General features: G+C 36.3%; 1 protein-coding gene and 1 long non-coding RNA gene across 8 annotated transcripts in view; both read right to left on the bottom strand.

Annotated features, from left to right (window-relative positions):
• Positions 1–5,232, bottom strand: part of LOC309802997 — a 78,173-nt gene extending 72,941 nt beyond the window's left edge. Inside the window, exon 1 of the long non-coding RNA XR_014293875.1 lies at positions 4,886–5,232. This is a non-coding gene — a long non-coding RNA (uncharacterized lncRNA). The remainder of the gene's footprint in view (positions 1–4,885) is intronic.
• Positions 5,233–9,534: 4,302 nt separating this feature from the next.
• The window catches only part of NUBPL (NUBP iron-sulfur cluster assembly factor, mitochondrial), a 347,659-nt gene continuing 337,922 nt past the window's right edge, over positions 9,535–19,271 (bottom strand). For all 7 annotated transcript variants that reach the window (XM_082618598.1, XM_082618600.1, XM_082618599.1 and 4 more), the window contains 2 exons: positions 18,866–18,948; positions 9,535–9,697 (listed from right to left, as the gene is read on the bottom strand). In XM_082618598.1, the coding sequence (XP_082474724.1) occupies positions 9,635–9,697; positions 18,866–18,948 (146 nt within the window). In that variant the 3' untranslated portion in view covers positions 9,535–9,634. The remainder of the gene's footprint in view (positions 9,698–18,865; positions 18,949–19,271) is intronic.

The raw sequence follows: 19,271 nt of genomic DNA, 5'->3' as shown, positions 1-19,271 counted from the left end.
GGATATATATTTGTTTCTCTTGGATAAATACCTAGAAGCAGAAGAGTTCGATAAGTGCATCTTTAACTTTTTAAGAATGTGCCAGACTGTCTTCCAAATGTAAATGTACTATTTTACATTCCCACCAACAGTGTATGAAAGTTCCAGTGGATTCACATCATCATCGACACTTGGTGTGGTCAGTCTTTTTCATTGTAGCCATTTTTATAGCTGTGTAGTGGTATCTCATTGTGGGTTTTTTGTTTTGTTTTGTTTGCATTTCCCTAATGACTAAAGGTGTTGAGTATTTTTCATGCTACTTTTCTTTTTTTTTTTTAATTTAAATTTATTTATTTATTTATTTTGGCTGTGTTGGGTCTTCGTTTCTGTGCGAGGGCTTTCTCTAGTTGTGGCGAGCGGGGGCCACTCCTCATCACGGTGTGCGGGCCTCTCACCATCTCGGCCTCTCTTGCTGTGGAGCACAGGCTCCAGACACGCAGGCTCAGCAGTTGTGGCTCACGGGCCCAGTTGCTCCGCGGCATGTGGGATCTTCCCAAACCAGGGCTCGAACCCGCGTCCCCTGCATTGGCAGGCAGACTCTCAACCATTACGCCACCAGGGAAGCCCCATGCTACTTTGCAATGGTATATCTTCTTTGGTAAAGTCTCTAGTCACATAATTTGCCCATTTTAAAATTGGAGTTTTTATCTTCTTATTAATGGGTTGTAAGAGTTCTTTATATAGTTTAGATATAAATTCTTTGTCAGATATGTTTTACAAATATTTTCTCCTAGTCTGTAAATTTCCTTTTAATTTTCTTAATTATGTTCTTCCAACAGCTGTTTTAAATTTCTGAAGTACAATTTATTAACTTTTTCTTTTATAGATTTATAGCGATTTTGTGCCCTAATTAAGCAATCTGCCTAACTCAAGATCATGAAGATTTTTCTCCTATGTTTTCCTTTTAGAAGTTTCATAGCTTTAGATTTTACATTTCGGTATATGATCTATTTTGATTTTATTTTTGTAGATGTGTAAGGTACAAGGTTCATTTCTTTGTAAAAAGATGTCTAACTGAACACAATTGCTGAAAAGATGATCTATTCCTCATTGAATTGCCTTGGTACTTTTCTTGAAAATCAAGTTGTCATATCTGTATATGTCTATTTCTGAACACTTTATTCTGTTCCATGGATCTATCTATCTTACATCAATACCACACTGTCTTGACTACTGTAGCTTTATAAATCTTAAATCAAGTAGTGTAAGTCCTCTGACTTTTTCTTTTTTGGAAACTGTTTTGGCTCTCCTAGACCCTCTTTAGTTCCATACAAATTTTAGAATCAAGTTGTCAGTTTCAACAAATGAGTCTCCTGGGATTTTGATTGGGATTGCATTGGATATAGATCAATTTGGGGAGAATAGATATCTTAACAATACTGAGTCTTCCAAACAATAAACATGATATCTCCCACCATTTATTTAAGTTTTCTTTGATTTCATTAGTGTTTTGTATGTCAGCATAGCAGATCTTGCACATATCTTATTAGATTTATATTTAAATATTACATGTTTTGTGCTATTATAAATTATACTATTTTCATTTCAAATTCCAATTGTTCACTGCTAATATATAAAAATAAAATTCATTTTTCTATATTGACTTTGGAAACTACAACTCTACTAAATTTACTTATTAGTTCTAGTTACTTTTGTGTATATTTTGGGAGATTTTCTCCATAGACAATCATGTTACTTGTGAAAACACACAGCTTTATTGCTTCCTTTCCAATATGTATGCTTTTATTTCTTTTTCTATTCCACTGATATGACCTCCAGTACAATATTGAATAAAAGTGGTGAGCCTGGAGAACCTTGCCTTGTTCCCTTTCTTAGGAGGAAAACAGTCTTTCACCATTAGTTAAGATGTTAAGCACAAATTTTTTGTAGATGCCTTCTATAAGAGTGAAAAAGTTCTCTTTTATTCCTACATTGCTGAGAATTTTTATCCTAAATGTTTATTTTGTCATACGCTTTTTCTACATCTTTTAGAGAAACATATGGTGTTTCTTCCTTGGTCTGTCCTTCTTCAGTTTCTTTTTTTATTTAATCTGCTGCTTATACTGATTGATTTTCAAATGTTGAACCAACCTTGCATTCCCAGGAAAATGACCCTCTTGATCACAATGCTTTACCCTTTCTATATAATGCTGGATTCAATTAAATAATATTTTGCTGAGGATTTCTGTATCTATGCCCACGAGGAGTATTTGTGGTTTTCGTGTACTATCTTTGTCTGGTTTGGGTAACAGGATAATGCTGGCTTCAAAAAATGAGTTGGGAAGTGCTCCCTCCTCTTCTATATTTTGGAAGAGTTCATGTAGAACTGGCATTATTTCTTCTTTAAATGTTGGGTAGATTTTGCCAGTGATGGCATGTGGGACTGGAGTTTACTTTGTCAATTTACAACTACAACATACATTTCCTTTGGTGATTTATTACATTAAAGTTATTTCTTTTTTAGTGAGCATCCTTCATTTCTGGTAATGTTACTTATTCTGAAATCTGCCATACCTGATACTACTATAGCCACTCCACCTTTCTTCTGATGAATGTTCACACTGTATATCTTTTCTATCTACTCCTTTTAATCTATTTGTGTCTTTATATTTAGAATGAATTTTTTTTAGACAGTACAAAGTTGGGTCTCACTCTTCTATCCACTCTGACAATCTCTGATCAGTCTGTTTTGAACATTTATATTCATTGTAATTATCAATATGTTTGGATTAAAATCCTCATCTTGCTAGCTGTTTTCTATTCATTCTGTTCTTCATTCCTTTTATACTTCAATTTCTGCTTGCTTTTGGATTATGTACTTAGGATTCCATTTTATCTCTACTACTGGCTTATTATTTAACCTAATTTTTAAAAATGGTAGTAGTAGCAGGCAGTCAACTGTCTTTTAGAATGATCAGAAACAAGTCAGTAAGTATTTTTTTATATTTATTTTTAACCATTTTCAGAGATCTTCATTTCTTTGTAAAGATCAAAATTTCTATCTGGTATTCTGTTCCTTCTGCTTGAAGAACTTCCTATATAGCATTTATTGTAGCAAAGTCTGCTATTAATGAATTCTCTTAACTTTTGTCTGAAAAAAGTGTGAATTGTTTTCACTGACTGCCTTCGAGATTTTCTCATCCTTGTTTTTCCAGCAGTTTTTTTTTTTTTGTGGTATGCAGGCCTCTCACTGTTGTGGCCTCTCCCGTTGTGGAGCAAAGGCTCCAGACACGCAGGCTCGGTGGCCATGGCTCACGGGCCCAGCCGCTCTGCGGCATGTAGGATCTTCCCGGACCAGGGCACGAACCTGTGTCCCCTGTATTGGCAGGCAGACTCTCAACCACTGCGCCAGCAGGGAAGCCCTCCAGCAGTTTTAATATGATATATCTAGGTTTTTAAAATCCCACTTGGAACTTTCTGAGTTTTGTTAATTCCCTAGTTTAATAAATTTTATTTTATTTAGAGAATACTTAGCAGTTATCTCTTTAAATATTTTTTCTGTCCCAAGGTCCCTCTCTTCCTCTTCTCCTTATGAGATACAATTTATCCCCAGCTCTTATTTGTGTGTATGCGTGTTTTAAACTGTTTATACTCTTTGTACTTCAATTTGGGTACTTCCTGTTTACCTATCTTCCAAGTTCATCAACACTTTCTTCATTTGTGTCAAGTTTACTAATGAGCCCAAAGGTATTCTTCTTCCCTGTTACTGTGTTTTTAAATTTCTAGCATTTCTATTTTACTTGTTCTTATAGTTTCCATCTCTCTGTGAAATTCCTCATCTAATTAAGGTTGTTGTTCACTTTTTCCATTAGCCCCTTTAACATACTAATTAGCCATTTAAAGGTCCTTATTTGATAGTAGCAACATCTGAGTCATCTCTGTGTCTGGTTTTGTTAAATGTTTTGTCTATCAAGTAGGGGATTTATTTTTCTTGCTTTTTATGTTTTATAATTCTTTCATTAAATACTGGTTATCACGAGTAGGACAGTAAAGACTGAGGTAAATAGCATTTATAGCTGAAAATGGGCATGCCTCTTATTTTGCTAGAAACTTAAGGTGCAGCACTGAGTCAATTTCATCAGGAGTTGATCTTATTTAGGTTTTGTTGTTGTTATGGTTAAAGTGCACCACTGGCTTCAGATCTCTCTGGTATTACCTTGTGCTTAAGTTGAAGGATGGGGTTGCCAAAGGATTTTTTCTTATTGTTCCTGCTCTACCCTTAGCTTTTGACCTTCTCTATTCACAGTTTTGCTCCCTCCTCCAATAGTAGACTGCTGTTGCTTGATACTTAGTGCTTCCTAGCTTGCTGTGGGGCAGTGGGTTCTTAGTTGTCCTGGCTCAGTCTCAGCTTTGGGCAAATCCTGTGTCCCTGAGCCTTGGTCATTGGGCTTTCTTGGTGGTCCTCCTCCTCCCCAAGGATAGGATGTTTTTAATGGTCCCTGGGGCCAGGATGTCTTTCTCTTCTTATTCCTCTAGGAATAGAGGGTTTTTCTGTTTCCTCTCCCCAGTCATAATGGGTCTTCATCTGATAACAACAAGATTTGTTGCCCTCCCCCAGTGACTTACAGTATTTGTTCCACAGGGAAGGGAGGTCAGGCAGGGCTCTGTTTTTCTCACAGAAGCAACTGCTCTCCTCCTTCAGGCCTATACACTAAGAAAGGCTTTTTTCAGTACCCTACCCCATGCTCAAATCTTCTCTTAGGTACCCAGTGAAGTCCACAGAGAAAAGTCTAAAGGTGGGTGTAAACTCCCCTTCTGTTAGTAGCTTCCAGGGGTTCTAGATTCTCCTGTTATCCACACTCAACTTTTAGCAATGTGTTAAAATTTTTCACTGAATTTGTCTTACCTGTTTGTAGGGAGCTTGATGTCTTTCGTCTGTGCTCTGCCAAAGGTGGGGAAATCCTTACATCCTGTCTCTCCTTGGAGGGCTCTGTCTTTCCTTACATTTCAGGCTACTACGTTGCACTGTAACTTAGGTTCTCTGGTCAGTTTAATTAAAAGTTATGATTTTGTAGATCATGCAGTTTTTTCTTATTGTAAGGGTGGGTACGATGTTCTTTCCAGTCTTCTCCATCCTAAGCAAACTTGAAACTCTCCAGTACTTTGTTGTTGTTGTTTTTGAACTTCACAAGCTGGCCCTAAAATTTATATGGAAATGTGAAAAATCAAGAATTGCCAAAATATTCTTGAAGAACATCAAGGTGATGATAAACAAGACAGTGAGTTATTGGTGCAAAGACAGACAAATACACCAATGGAAAAGAATACAAAGCCCAGAAACAGACCCACAGAAACACAAACACTTAATTTACAACAGAGATAGCATACTGCAGAATAGTGGAGGGAAACATAGTCTCACAAGCAACAATTAGATGTGCACCTGGTGAGAAACTTACACCCACCTTACCTAATAACCAAAAGGCCAATTCCACATGGACAGCAGAACAAAACATAAAAGGCAAAACAACTCAATCGCTTCTACAAGTTAATATAGGGTAATATCTTCATGACTTTGAGGTATATATAAAAAAATCAACAATGATAAAGGAAAATAATGATAATTTGAATACATTAAAATTAAGATCCTTTGTTTATCAAAAGATACCATTAAGAGAGTGAAAGGCAAGTCATAGAGGGGGAAAGATATCTGCAACACATAGAACTGACAAGGATTCATATCAACAATATAAGAATATATACATGCTCCAACAACACACTAGAAAAATGGGCAAGAAATTTGAATGGTACTGCACACAAGAAGATATTTAATTAACCAATAACTGTATGTAAAGGTGCTCAACTTCATTTGTAATCAGGGAAATGCAAGTTAAAACCACAATGAGATACCACTAAACAACTACCAGTAATTCCACTCCCAGAAATAACTCGACAGAAATTCAAGCACATGAACACCAAGAAAATACATACAAGAATGTTCAGAGCAGCATTATTTATAATAGTAAAACACTGGAATCAATGCAAATATCCATTTAGACAGTGGAATGGTAAGTTGTTTATTCAAACAATGGGATTCTCTACAGCAAAGGATATGAATAAATCACAGCTATATGCAACAATAGACATGCATCTCAGAAATATAATACAGAACAAAAGCAGTCAGTATAGAGCAAAATAAAAACAGTTAATATAGAGCAAAATACTGTATGGTTCCATTTAATATAAATTTCAAAAAAATAGGCAAAACTATAATGTTTAAGGGTACAGACTAAGGTGCTAAAACATCAGTTTGTTGTTAACGTTGTAAGGGAAGAAGAGGATAGTGATTGTGAAGGAAAACACTGGGGCTTTGGGGATGCTTGTTGTGGTCTACTCCCTAACCTAGTTGGTAGTTACATGGGTGTTCACTTTGTAGATAATTAATTGACCTGTATATTTATGTCTTCTGTGCTTTACTGCATATGTAGTATACATCATGATAACCTCCCTTCACTCTCCCTCCTCCCCCCAAAAAAAACTTCTGGCCATTAATGAACTTATTTTTTACTAGAGGTGCTTCAAATAGAGTGGTGGACTTATCTGAAATATATTCTTCAGTTCTAACTTTATAGGATTCTAGAAAGGTATTTTGTGTTTCTTTGGAGTCTGGTTGGGGGGATTCTTCCCCTGTTTGGACCTGAGAGACATAGAATCCAGATAATGGTTCAAAAAACAAATTAGCTTTATTACTGACAAAAAGCTGGATTACAGGGTATGTGACCACAATGGGCTACCAAATACCCTACCTCTAAATTAGATGGACTTGCTCACCCAAGTCCAAGACAGAGGTGGACAGCTTCAGGCTTTCCTGTAGCCTACCTCAGAAAGCTCAGGATTTGGCTGAAATCAAAGAAACACAGACATAAAGAAATTTGCCCATGAGTCACTCCTCTTTCCCCAGGATGGAGTGAGTGGGGGAGCTTGCCTTTCCCTCCTGGACAGGGGAATGGAAATTCTCTATTCTCCGTGGAAATGTGAAGAATGAGGAATAAATATTACCCCTAGCAACAGGCAGACTAGCTATGCTTGATAGTCTATTTGAAGTCAGCTCTCTGAAGCTTAGCAAAGGCTACCAGGAGCAAAAATTTTAGAATAAGCTTCATTCTTGCTCTTAAACCTACTTTCCCCTCCTTCAATTTTTTTTTTTTTTTTTTTTTTTTTTTTTTTTTTTTCTGTACGCGGGCCTCTCACTGTTGTGGCCTCTCCCATTGCGGAGCACAGGCTCCGGACGCGCAGGCTCAGCATCCATGGCTCACGGGCCTAGCGGCTCCACGGCATGTGGGATCTTCCCGGACCGGGGCACGAACCCGTGTCCCCTGCATCGGCAGGCAGACTCTCAACCACTGCGCCACCAGGGAAGCCCTCCCCTCCTCCACTTTTAAACCTGGGTATAAACCTCAACCACATTTTTTTTCAGTGGCTTTCCTGGAAGCATCTGCAGAGACTAGTAAGTGAGGGAGAAGGGAGCAGGTGATTATATATGTGAATCTTCTCTAAGTTGTATATTTATGAGTGAAGTCTATCTTTCCCGTTTCTCCATGAGATGCATTAAATTCTGGTACACAACTTTAAGCACCTCTGGAGCTTATTTAAATTATTCTTTTTCCAGGTAAAGTTAAGCTTGGTTCAGTTACTTGCTTTTTCATATTTAGAAATACTCAATGATTATCTACATTGGCCTTCTTCCAAAAAGACAATAAAATACAAATACATATCTACAACTTAAAGTTACTTCCTTTTCAGAGTGATGACTGATGATTACTGTGTATCCACAAATACTTTTATTCATGATTTTAATTAGCATGGATAATTTGGTCCAGGAGATTTCAGTTCAGACACAGCAGTGCAAGTTTGCTTTTTAAAATTATACTCTTATTTTTATTCTGAGATAATTGTAGCTTCACATGCAGCTGTAAGAAATGATAGAGAGAGATTCCATTGTGCCCTTTACCCAATTTCCTCCAATGGTAACATCTTGCAAAGCTGTTGCACAATTTCACAACCAAGATACTGACATCCATACGGTCATGATACAGAGCATTTCCATCCTCACAAGGATTTCTGATGTCTTTGTATAGCCACAAACACAGTTCCCTCCCCCATCACCAATCCCCTCCTTAACCCCTGGAAACCACTAATCTGTTCTCCATTTCTATAATTTTGTCATTTCAAGAATGTTTTATAACTTGAATCATATGGTACAAAACCTTTTCGGATTAGCTTTTTCATTCAGCCTAATTATCTGGAATTTATCCAGGTTGTTGCATGTATCCATAGTTTGTTCTTTTTTTTAATCGCTGAGTAGTATTCCATGGTATGGATATACCACAGTTTTTCTAACCATTCACCCATTGGAAAACTCTGGGTTGTTTTGGCTATTACAAATAAAGCTGCTATAAACATCCATGCACAGTTTTTTATGTGAGCATAAGTGTGCAAAAACATGTTTATAATGACATGTAACTCTTTACCTAATTTTCTGGCTGCTTAACTACAGAGCAAAGGAACTCAGGCATTTGCCAAAGGTCACAGACCACCTCCTTGTAGGTGAGGATTAACTAATGACTCTTATCAGTACTTGCAGCTTTATAACCTTGGGAAGCCCTTGACTGACTCTCTCTCTCCTCTCTCTCTCTCTCTCAGCCTCAACCAGACAAGATGCTTTTCAAGGTGTATTCTTTAAAATATGAACTCCAAGAAATGCTCCTAAAGGGGAGGTTGGGAGAGTTCATGGTCAAATAAGTTTGAGGAAATTCTGAATACTATAATCCTATTCCTCTTTTGAAATAAACAAATGCCCTTTGGTGTACAAAAGGAAGGATCCAGTATCCAACTGCCCAAGTTCAAACCTCCATTTGCTAGACAGTAACCTTCAGGAAGACAGTTAACTTTCCCATATCTCAGTTTCCCCATCTGTAAAGCAGAAATAACAACAGTACCCCACTCATATGAATGAAAGATTAACTATAAGGACACGAGAAAACACTTGATAAATGTTAGTTATTATTATTAGTATTGCCATCATAATCAGAATCATTATGATCTTGTTAAAAACACACATGTCCAGACTCCACCCCGGAGATTGAGATTTATTAAGTCTAGGGGAAAGTCTAGTCCAGATGAAGAAGTAGAGGTTTATCTGGAACAAGAATGTGTCCAAGATAGTAGTAGAGGCAGGATTCAAACCCAGACCAAACTGCCTGATGGAGAGATGTCACACTTAACATCCATACTCACATTCAGTAAATTCTTTAACTCTGTAGTCCTGCAAAAAGAGCACAGTTCTCTCCTGAACTGAAGGTTGCGTTTGTAATATAAACTTGTGATTCCTTAAGGGGTAGTTCAATGAAATAAAATGCAGTTCTGTGACGCTGGTATACAACAGCTTGCAAAACAATTCCTAAATGTAGCAGTAAGCATCAGTATGTAAAAAGTTTGTTGTCATTGTTTAGCAAATCAAATTTGAAGATATTATTTCTTTAGAAATACAAGAAAACAACTATGATTGCTATTATTTCTGTAGATTTCACCACCACACTGCTGATTTCCAAAGGTCTTACTGTCAAGCACCAGGCGCATTTCCAAGACACTTGGGGAATCACTCTGGAGGTGGTGGCAATCTTCTTACCACTTCGGTAGCAATCCTCAGGTAGGCTTTGGCCTGGAAAAGAACAGATTTGCTTGTTCTATATTTCTCCTTAGTAGACATCAAATGACTCACAAACTGTTTGCCATAGCTGTCTACTGAATTGAATAGTAGAAAGGCTGAATGAGATGAGGAAACTCAATAGTTAGAAAATACTGCTGTGAACATTGCATGTAGGGCAGGGGAGAAAGGGGTTTAGATTATCTGGAAGGGGACTTTCCAAAAAAAAATATTTAGTAGCAGCAGTTACTGTTTTTCAAACTCTAACTCCTGTGTCAGCAAACTAGCAACCCAGTCTAGCTGCAGAAAACTTACACCTTCCTCTTCTGACAAATTGATATCTTGAGTTAGATACTGCCAAACTTCTTTGGCATAAGGCCTATTAGTCATTTTTGAAAAGGCTATCTATTACCACCCTACGTTTATCTTCAGAAAGCATTTTCTTTATTCTCTCTGACAATTGTGTCTAATACCAGCACCAAGCACCCCTAGGCTCTTCCATTTGGTGAGATTTAAGTACCACGCAAGAATTCCTGGAATCAGTTGTCATACTCTTCATCTCTGGGACCCCAGTACAACAGGACACGAAAAGCAGCTCCCAGGCGCTAAGTGGGCCACAACTAACTTACTGCCTGCACAGTCCAGTTAGAACAATGGTCATGGCATTTGCATTTTAAAGTTTTAAACAATTGAAATGTAAATACTACTTATTTCTCCTATCTTCTCTATAAAAAGTAACTGTAAGACAATAGTAAGATTTTCTAGAACCAGAAATTTATACATTTATATATTTACCGTTGTATACATACTACTTCTACTGCTGCTGCTGCTGCTAATACTACTGGTACTACTACTGCTACTGCTGGAAGTAATGGTAATAGCTAAATTTTACTTGAGTACTTAATATCTGCCAAGTATTATTTCATCTATCGTCAAGTTACCCTAAGGGGTAAATTCTGTCACTATTCCCACTTCATAGACAAGAAAACCAAGACCATGAAAGATGAATAGTCTTGTCCACAGCATCACAGCTAGTGTGAGATGAGCTGGGCTCTGAACCCAGGCTGACCAGCTCCCTGACTCTGCATGGTAAAAGGACTGTTTGAGTCTTCTTTACCCTGACTTGATGAAGCCCTTAACTATGTTTCACACATCTTGATTTTTTAAAACTATGCTTGAAAGTAAATATTTCCTCCATTTGGGGAAATATTTTAATATAGACCTCTCTGTATTTACATTATGAAGTTGATACAATGTATTAAGAAATCGGCAAATTGAAAAACAAAAGAATTTTGATATAATATATAATTTTATATATATATATATATATATATATATATATATACATATATATATATATATATATAAAATCTTGTGCCACAAAGAGAAAACCATATTTGTAACTCACATCAGAAATTTAAGGGCTTCCCTGGTGGCGCAGTGGTTGAGAGTCCGCCTGCCGATGCAGGGGACACGGGTTCGTGCCCCGATCCCGGAAGATCCCACATGCCGCGGAGCGGCTGGGCCCGCGAGCCATGGCCGCGGAGCCTGTGTGTCCGGAGCCTGTGCTCCGCAACGGGAGAGGCCACAGCAGTGAGAGGCCCGCGTACAGCAAAAAAAAAAAAAAAAAAAAAAAAAAGAAATTTAAATATTTGCCACGTATTAAGATCATAAAGAAAGAACAAAAAATGCATATACACACACACATATTTGTGTGTGTGTATATGTACCTGTATCTGTGGATACATATGTATATATACATATACATATAAACAAGGAGCTACTGTATAGCACAGGGAATGCTGCTCAATATTCTGAAAAGAATTTGAAAAAGAATAGATACATATATATGTTAAAAAAAAAAAAAGGTTACTTACATTTCCCCCCTGGGGGTGGTGAAAAAAGCCAGTCATGTCTGTTATCTCTCAATCAACATGTTGGAAAACTGCTCATTATGAAAATTTTAAATGATACTAATTACAATAATGACAAATCTTTAAGTGTATGTTGTCTGTATGTGTATTGCCATGCTACTTGTTTCATTGTTGAAACATAAAATATATGTTTCGCGTTACTACTTTAAATCTTATATTTTGGCTCTACTTCTTGAAAAAAAATCCAATGATTATAGTCAGAAATGTTTGACTTTAAAAGGAGCAATTGGTTATTTATAATATTAATAATTGATATATTTGGGTTTGTATTTATCAAGTTTTTGTGGTCTCTCCAAAAGACCTGGTTTAATTTCTTATTCAAGCTATGTTAACTTACTTTCTACTAACTTTTAAAAATAAGTATACACTTGACCCCTTTTCTTTGGAAGTTGTATATTTAATATTTGTCAGTTTTTAACCTAGAAACATCAGTATAATTTAAAAACTAATCAGAGAGTAATTCTATTTAATACCTTTATGATCTACCTTGACAGTGTAAGGACATTACACATAAATCTACTTTCGAATGCTACTTTTTCATTGGTGATACATATTTAAAAAATTTTTTTAAATACATGCACTGGTCCTAAGTTCACAGATCAGTGAAACTCTACACACTGAACACACCTCTGTAACTCAACACCTATGTCAATAAACAGAATACCTATGTCAGATCCCTGAAAAAAACAACAACTATGTTCAATCCCTAATAGTTGAATTATACTTTATTTGACCAGGAAACTGTTAAAATTCCATTTGTGTCCTTTTTTCTTTTTTTTTTAAAGAATAGCTCGCAAAACATGAATAAGACCTTATATGTTTTTACTGAGTACATACTATACCAAGTACTAGTATAAGTAATCTCATTTGTGTAATCTCATAAGTAATCTCACTTATGTAAAATAAACACCATTGGTTCAATGTGGATGAAGAAATTGGAGTTGTCTGCTCAAAGTCACAAGGTCAGTAGGCTGGAGAACATTCACACATGGGTCCGCCTGACTCCAAAGCCCAGCTCCTTCTACCACATTACATATTAAACAGTAAATCCAAAATACAACTAATTCTAATCATAATGCTCTATCTAAAAATGGTTTCAGTCTCTGCTATAGTTAACAGAAACAACAGACTTTGTTTAAAAATGGAAATAATATACACTTTATAAAGAAATATTTCTCTTAAATCTAAAAGTGCTGATTTTCAGCCATGCATCTTTTTTTTTTTAAACATCTTTATTGGAGTATAATTGCTTTACAATGGTGTGTTAGTTTCTGCTGTATAACAAAGTGCATCAGCTATACGTATACATATATCCCCATATCCCCTCCCTCTTGCGTCTCCCTCCCACCCTCCCTATCCCACCCCTCTAGGTGGTCACAAAGCACCGAGCTGATCTCTCTGTGCTATGCGGCTGCTTCCCACTAGCTATCTATTTTACATTTGGTAATGTATATATGTCAATGCTACTCTCTCACTTCGTCCCAGCCTTACCCTTCCCCCTCTCTGTGTCCTCAAGTGCATTCTCTACGTCTTCATCTTTATTCCTGTCCTGCCCCTCGGTTCATCAGAACCTACAAGGAATAAATGCTGGAGAGGGTATGGAAAAAAGGGAACCCTCTTACACTGTTGGTGGGAATGTAAATTGATACAGCCACTATGGAGAACAGTATAGAGGTTCCTTAAAAAACTAAAAATAGAACTACCATATGACCCAGCAATCCCACTCCTGGGCATATATCCTGAGAAAACCACAATTCAAAATGAGTCATGTACCACAGTGTTCATTGCAGCTCTATTTACAATACACAGGACATGGAAGCAATCTAAGTGACCATCGACAGATGAATGGATAAAGAAGATGTGGCACATATATACAATGGAATATTACTCAGCCATAAAAAGAAATGAAATTGAGTTATTTGTAGTGAGGTGGATGGACCTAGAGTTTTTCATACAGAGTGAAGTAAGTCAGAAAGACAATAACAAATACTGTATGCTAACACATGCATCTTTATAAATACCTTTCATCTCCCAGTAGCTTTTCTAGGTGTTTAAAGCCTAATATTTTACAATGAAAATTTAAAGCTCACTAAGGCAAGCTGAGGCCATATCATTCTATAATCTTAGTTCTAACTTATGTTAAATTAGAGACATAAACCTATCTGACTGCACAAAATCTGAACGATTCCATAATAATCAAATTTGCTACATTTAACCTTTGCTTTTTAATGGACTATATCCAAGCTTAAACTTTCAATATATCACACTCAAAGCAATGGTTAGATTTTTATTTGCTGAGAAACCACTAAAAGTGCTTAGTTTAACAGTTTCAATTTCCACAAAACTGTTGAGATTGAATTTTTTCAGCCAGTGCAGTATCATTTCAACAAATACTTTTTGGTTCTTATTGTGTGCAAGGCATTGTTTCAGGAAATCTGTGGGAGGTAACAATAAAAAAGGGAGGCAGAAGTGCTCACTGGTGAAGAGGTGGGGCCTTAAGATCAGACAGGTATGGTTTAAAATCCTGGTTCCATTACTTATTAACACTGGCCCTGGGCAAGTTAATTAAACCTTCTAGGCTCAGTTTCCATATGTGTAAAATGGTTATAATAATAGTATCTACCTCAAAGGGCTTGGAGGCATATTAAGTAAGAATAAACTATGTGAAGTACTGGAATATAAGAAGCAAATAATAAATACTAGTGGCTACTATTATTACTATTATGTCCTCAAGTAATTTACAATCTCACTGAAAAGCTCATCTTAACATATCCTTTTGGACACTTTTTCTGCCTGAGGAATAAGTAAATTAAATCCCTTCCTTCTGTTTAATACACAACTAGGAAAAGCAAACACATACATGTCATATGTAAAAAATATGATTTAGATTTCTCAGACTATGAATACTCTCTTTCTCATCAACTCAACTCTACATGAACTAACCCTTCTCTCCTATTCAAGATCTTTCATTGGGCCATCTAGAGACACAGATAATACAGCTGGATCTTATTTGTCTGCTCTGTCATTATCAAGTAAAAGAACTGGATGGCAACCAAAGTGTAGAAGTTTTATGGTGAGCTTTTCCCTTTGTCTTTGTTTTTAAATATTTGAAGTTCTAATTTTCCATACACAGTCATTTCATATTAGGACTATGAGGTAATCATGTAGAAATTTAAAAGTTTCTATTTAAATTTAAAAGTCTTTACCAGGAATATCTTATAGCACACTTTTTAACACACCAATATTAAGATTTTTACTTGACAAAAAGAATGAAACCACAAAATTAATAGTCAGTCATGAGTCCATCACTGTGTCCTGGACTCAATCAAAGGCAAAAGGTAGATATAGTTGAATGAACAGTTATAATTACACAAACAAGAGGAAATGCTATTGAATTTAAGAGTTCTGAATCCTAGAGTGTCCACTTTCTCTCCCTTCCTCTATTGCTTTCTCTGGCTACTTTACTTATATTTGGAGTTTCAATTACTCCCCTTTCCTCAGTGGTGCACGTATGCAGAAGGTTCTGACCTTTGGCTGAGTAGGCAGAAGCTTGATGGAGCTTTTTAATTGGTACTGTAACCCTTCCCAACTTTTCCAATGATGCCTCAAAGTCAGCACATTTCATACGTTTCGATTAATCACTGTGTTCTTAGTGTTTGTCTCTTCTGAAAGTTAAGTATTACTGGGAGAGCTAAATCCCTAATGCCTAATTTTAAAAGATTTTATGGGCAGAGAATGAGAGCCCTGGAACCTGGTGCTGAGAGGATGGAGTGAGGGAAGATGGAGAAGAGAAGGTAGAATTAGAAAGAAGACAAAAAGCTAAAGATGAAACTTTTACTTATTAATAAATTTGCCTGTAGTAAACCCCTAAAAGCAAACAATAAAAAGTATCAATCTAAGGGGCTAACAATTAACAAATAATTTTGCATATTCTGTCCCATTAACTTTTGCAGAAGTTTATCACGTTGGCAAGTAAACACTTCCTTCATTCTTTAAATGAAGACATGCAGGTAGAATGGGCACTAAGCTTCCATGCATATGGCAGAACTTGTTCAGAGGGCTGTGACCAGCTTCTGAGAGCGTATTTCCATTTAAGTTCATAGGGCAAAAGGGAAGGGGATTATCAGGAGGTAAGATTCACCAGAAGAATAACCAGAAGGATCCTGATTCCAGGACTCAGCAACAGCTTCCTAATATCTAGGACTTAATATCTTTAATGCTGAAGCTGAGAACTCTACCTATATCTCATGATTCAAATTCTGCTCTGATTTTTAGATGCCACCAAAGAGTGACATTTACTTGAAGCTACGTAAGGGGAAGGGCAAAAAATGGACTCAATCCTTTGATAAAGGGCAGTAGAAAGACATTAATTGCTATAGCATCTTATACAGAACATTTCAGAAGACATAAATACTCACAGTTGTATTTCTACTTGGCATTTTTCAAAGTATTTTCACATTATCATCTAATTCTTTTCATTATGATATCAATTTACAGATGGAGAGAAAGGTTCAGAGACATGAGGGAACTTGCCTAAGGTCACACTTAGAAAGTGGCATTCTTCTTAATGAAACCCCAAGCTAATACAGATTAATGCTTTTCCTTTCATGCAGAGACCTCTTTGAGAATCTAATAAAGCTCTTGTCCAATTCCCCAGAAAAATGCACACTCATACATTCTGGATATAACTTCAGGGGATTCTCAGACCCAGGTTAGGATCCTCTCTGTATTATGCCCTGTGGTTGTGCACACCAGTGGGACCTGAGGGGCAGAGTGTGCCCACCCTCTTCTCTAGATCTCTGTGATATGAAAAGGAGGTGAACTGAAAGCTAGCCTACATATACACAATAGAGAGACACTGAAGTAATCTTGCAATTAATTAGGAAGGGAAGCAGATACTGTACCGGGAAGAGGATACATGGGTTATGGTTTCAGAGCTGAGTGTGAAATAGCCTCTAGTACTACCTTAGACAAATTCTTTACTATAAATGAATCTCTGCTTCTTCATCTGAAAATGGAGATTATCATACATATCTCACAAACGTGCTATGAGAATCAAATAATATGTTGTATTTAATACACTCAAGTACTGTACTCACTTCTTAGAAGGAATTGAGGAAATCATAGCTATTAGTAGAGGACCCAGAAGGTGCTACAATGGAAAGAGGACAATATTTGGAAGGAACAGATTTGCCTTTTAATCACGTTTTGCCATTTATTAGTTCTGTGACCTTGGGAAAACTATTCAGCTTCTATGAGCCTCAGTTTCCTCATCTGCAAAATGCGGACTATTTATATATTACATTAAGTTCTTGTGAGCATAGAAAGTATATAAATGTCTAACAGTGTCTAGCATACTCTAACTGCTATTATTATTAGGAAGGTGGTTAATAATAATGAATGTCTGCAATCTAAGAGTAGGAAGCAATAACTTCCATGGAAACAAATACAAGGCTCCATTTTTTTTTCCTTTTCATGGACATGTCTAAATCTTAAAATTGCTCAGAAGTCTTCATATATAAGGCAGAAGTCTTCACATGTAAGGCTGACGATGTGGTGCATGAAATTCTCACTACTTTAGCAGAGACCTCACTAAATCAAATCTAACTTAAACCCCAAAGAGGCAGCTTGCTCACATTCCCATAAATGTCACCCAGCAACAGCAAAATAATAGGTCTAATGTTTACGTAAATGTAAATGAGATTTTAAAAACATGTAACTCCAACAAACTCTACAAACACTGTTGTTTAGAGTTTTAAATCATATTACCTTTTGATGGTTGCTATATGTTCTCTGTTATATTACATTCCTTTAACTTTTTGAAATGTTTCTTGCTTTTGGAGAATCTCAAAGAAAAAAAGCAATAATGGACAGGTGGGAAAATATTTAAAAACGTAAGTTCATAATTGAAATAAACTAGTAGGTAATTATTTGTATTCACCACAGAATGTCTTTAAATAGTCTGTTCTCAGGAAGCATTTAAAAGTGTGTAATTTAAAAAAACCCTCAATTTTCATACAAATTTTCATTCACTGCATAAAGTACACCTATGGTAGTTGGGATTGTCAGACTTCAACCATGAAAGCAATAAAAGATCATGGTTTTTGCTTATCCAAAAGATTTCTAAGAAAAGGCTGAAAAGGAAATTTAACGTTTATTACCTAAAAGGCAGAGAAAAGAAAAACAATGGTAAGTACTACATTGCATTTATTCAGAGACCATATTGCCAGCAACTCAACCACCTATACCATAACTGCCAACCCTTAAGAAAGAGAAAGGAGCTCTGGGCACCTAAAAGATGTAATTCAGAATGAATCTACTTTACCAATCTGAGACTCCTGACTGTCAGTTTTGCCCTTACTTTATTCACAGCTCTAACCAAGCTTGGCTCTTTTATTTTCCAGTTCACATGGGATTAGAGGAAGCAAACTAGAATACAAGGGGTAGTAGTTATGGACAGACAAAATAATGGTACTATAAAGTTATACTCATTACATAAGGGAAAAAAAGAAACTACTAGAAGACTGATTGGGGCTGCTTGGCAAAGGAGCACAAAAACTACATCAAAACTGATGCACCAGATGATGGCTCACTTTCAAACTTAAATAGCAAGTGCTACTTAGGAAGGAAGAGATATATATGGATGATTTTATTTCTATTTTAAAAAGGAGTAAAATTAAAGAATTTATGCTTAAAGGCATTAAGCTTCAGCAATCTTTGAAAATCTATCAACTGTATCCCCAATGATATTAGCTAATGAAACACTACTAGTTTTCCCACCTCACCTCCTCAATCTTATTTATTAAAATAAATGCAATGAAAATCCCATCTCTAAAGGTTTATACAGTTTCCCTATATCCGACTCAATATTTTCTTGTATTAGGTTTCCTTCTCCCAACAATCAGCTGAACTTCTAATACTGAAATATAATAACCTCGGGCAGTTAGATATTGCTAGCCAGCAACATAAGAATTCTACAAGCTCTTACTGTTCGTGTTCTTCATGAAAAAACTGGTTGGGTGACAATTCTTTGTAGGTGAACGTGTCCAGTTGATAATTCAGAGTCAGCACTGGTATGTCTACCATATAAAATAGTGACTTAAAGATACTTTGGATAAGTTAACTAATCTTTGTTTAACATATGCATTCCAAATAGACAAACTTGATCTCCCCAACTTTCTTTCTATACATCAAAAAGTATATATCCTGTGAAAAGAAATTAAAATACATATTTAGAAATATAACTTACCTCATCACTTTCAGGCTGTGAAAACACAATCGGCTGGCCTGTATCTGAAGCTTCCCGTATATTAAGGTGTAAGGGAATGTCTCCTAAAAGAGCCCACCAGATATCCATTAGTACCACAAAAGTTTATATAGGCTTTTGGAATTTAATTCTTTGAATTGCAGAAAGAAACAAATCGACTCAAATCAACTTGAGTTATGACTATCCTCAAATTGCTGAATCTCTGAAAAACAAATTTCAAATGAAAATTAGGGGCAAAATATTCCATTTGAGGGCAGTTCCATGATCACATATGTATATATGAAAGCAGTGTGGCAGCCAATCATGGAATAAGGCCTCTGATTTATTCTTTGCTGGAAGTCTTTCAGCAACAAATGGCCTGGAAGACATCTGTAAATTTTTCTCCCTG

Source organism: Mesoplodon mirus, assembly GCF_964341445.2.
Source record: "Mesoplodon mirus genome assembly, chromosome: 4".
In the NCBI taxonomy this organism is placed as follows: Eukaryota; Metazoa; Chordata; class Mammalia; order Artiodactyla; family Ziphiidae; genus Mesoplodon; species Mesoplodon mirus.
The sequence above is the reverse complement of the archived record's forward strand: the minus strand, read 5'-3'. Positions and strand labels throughout refer to the sequence as shown.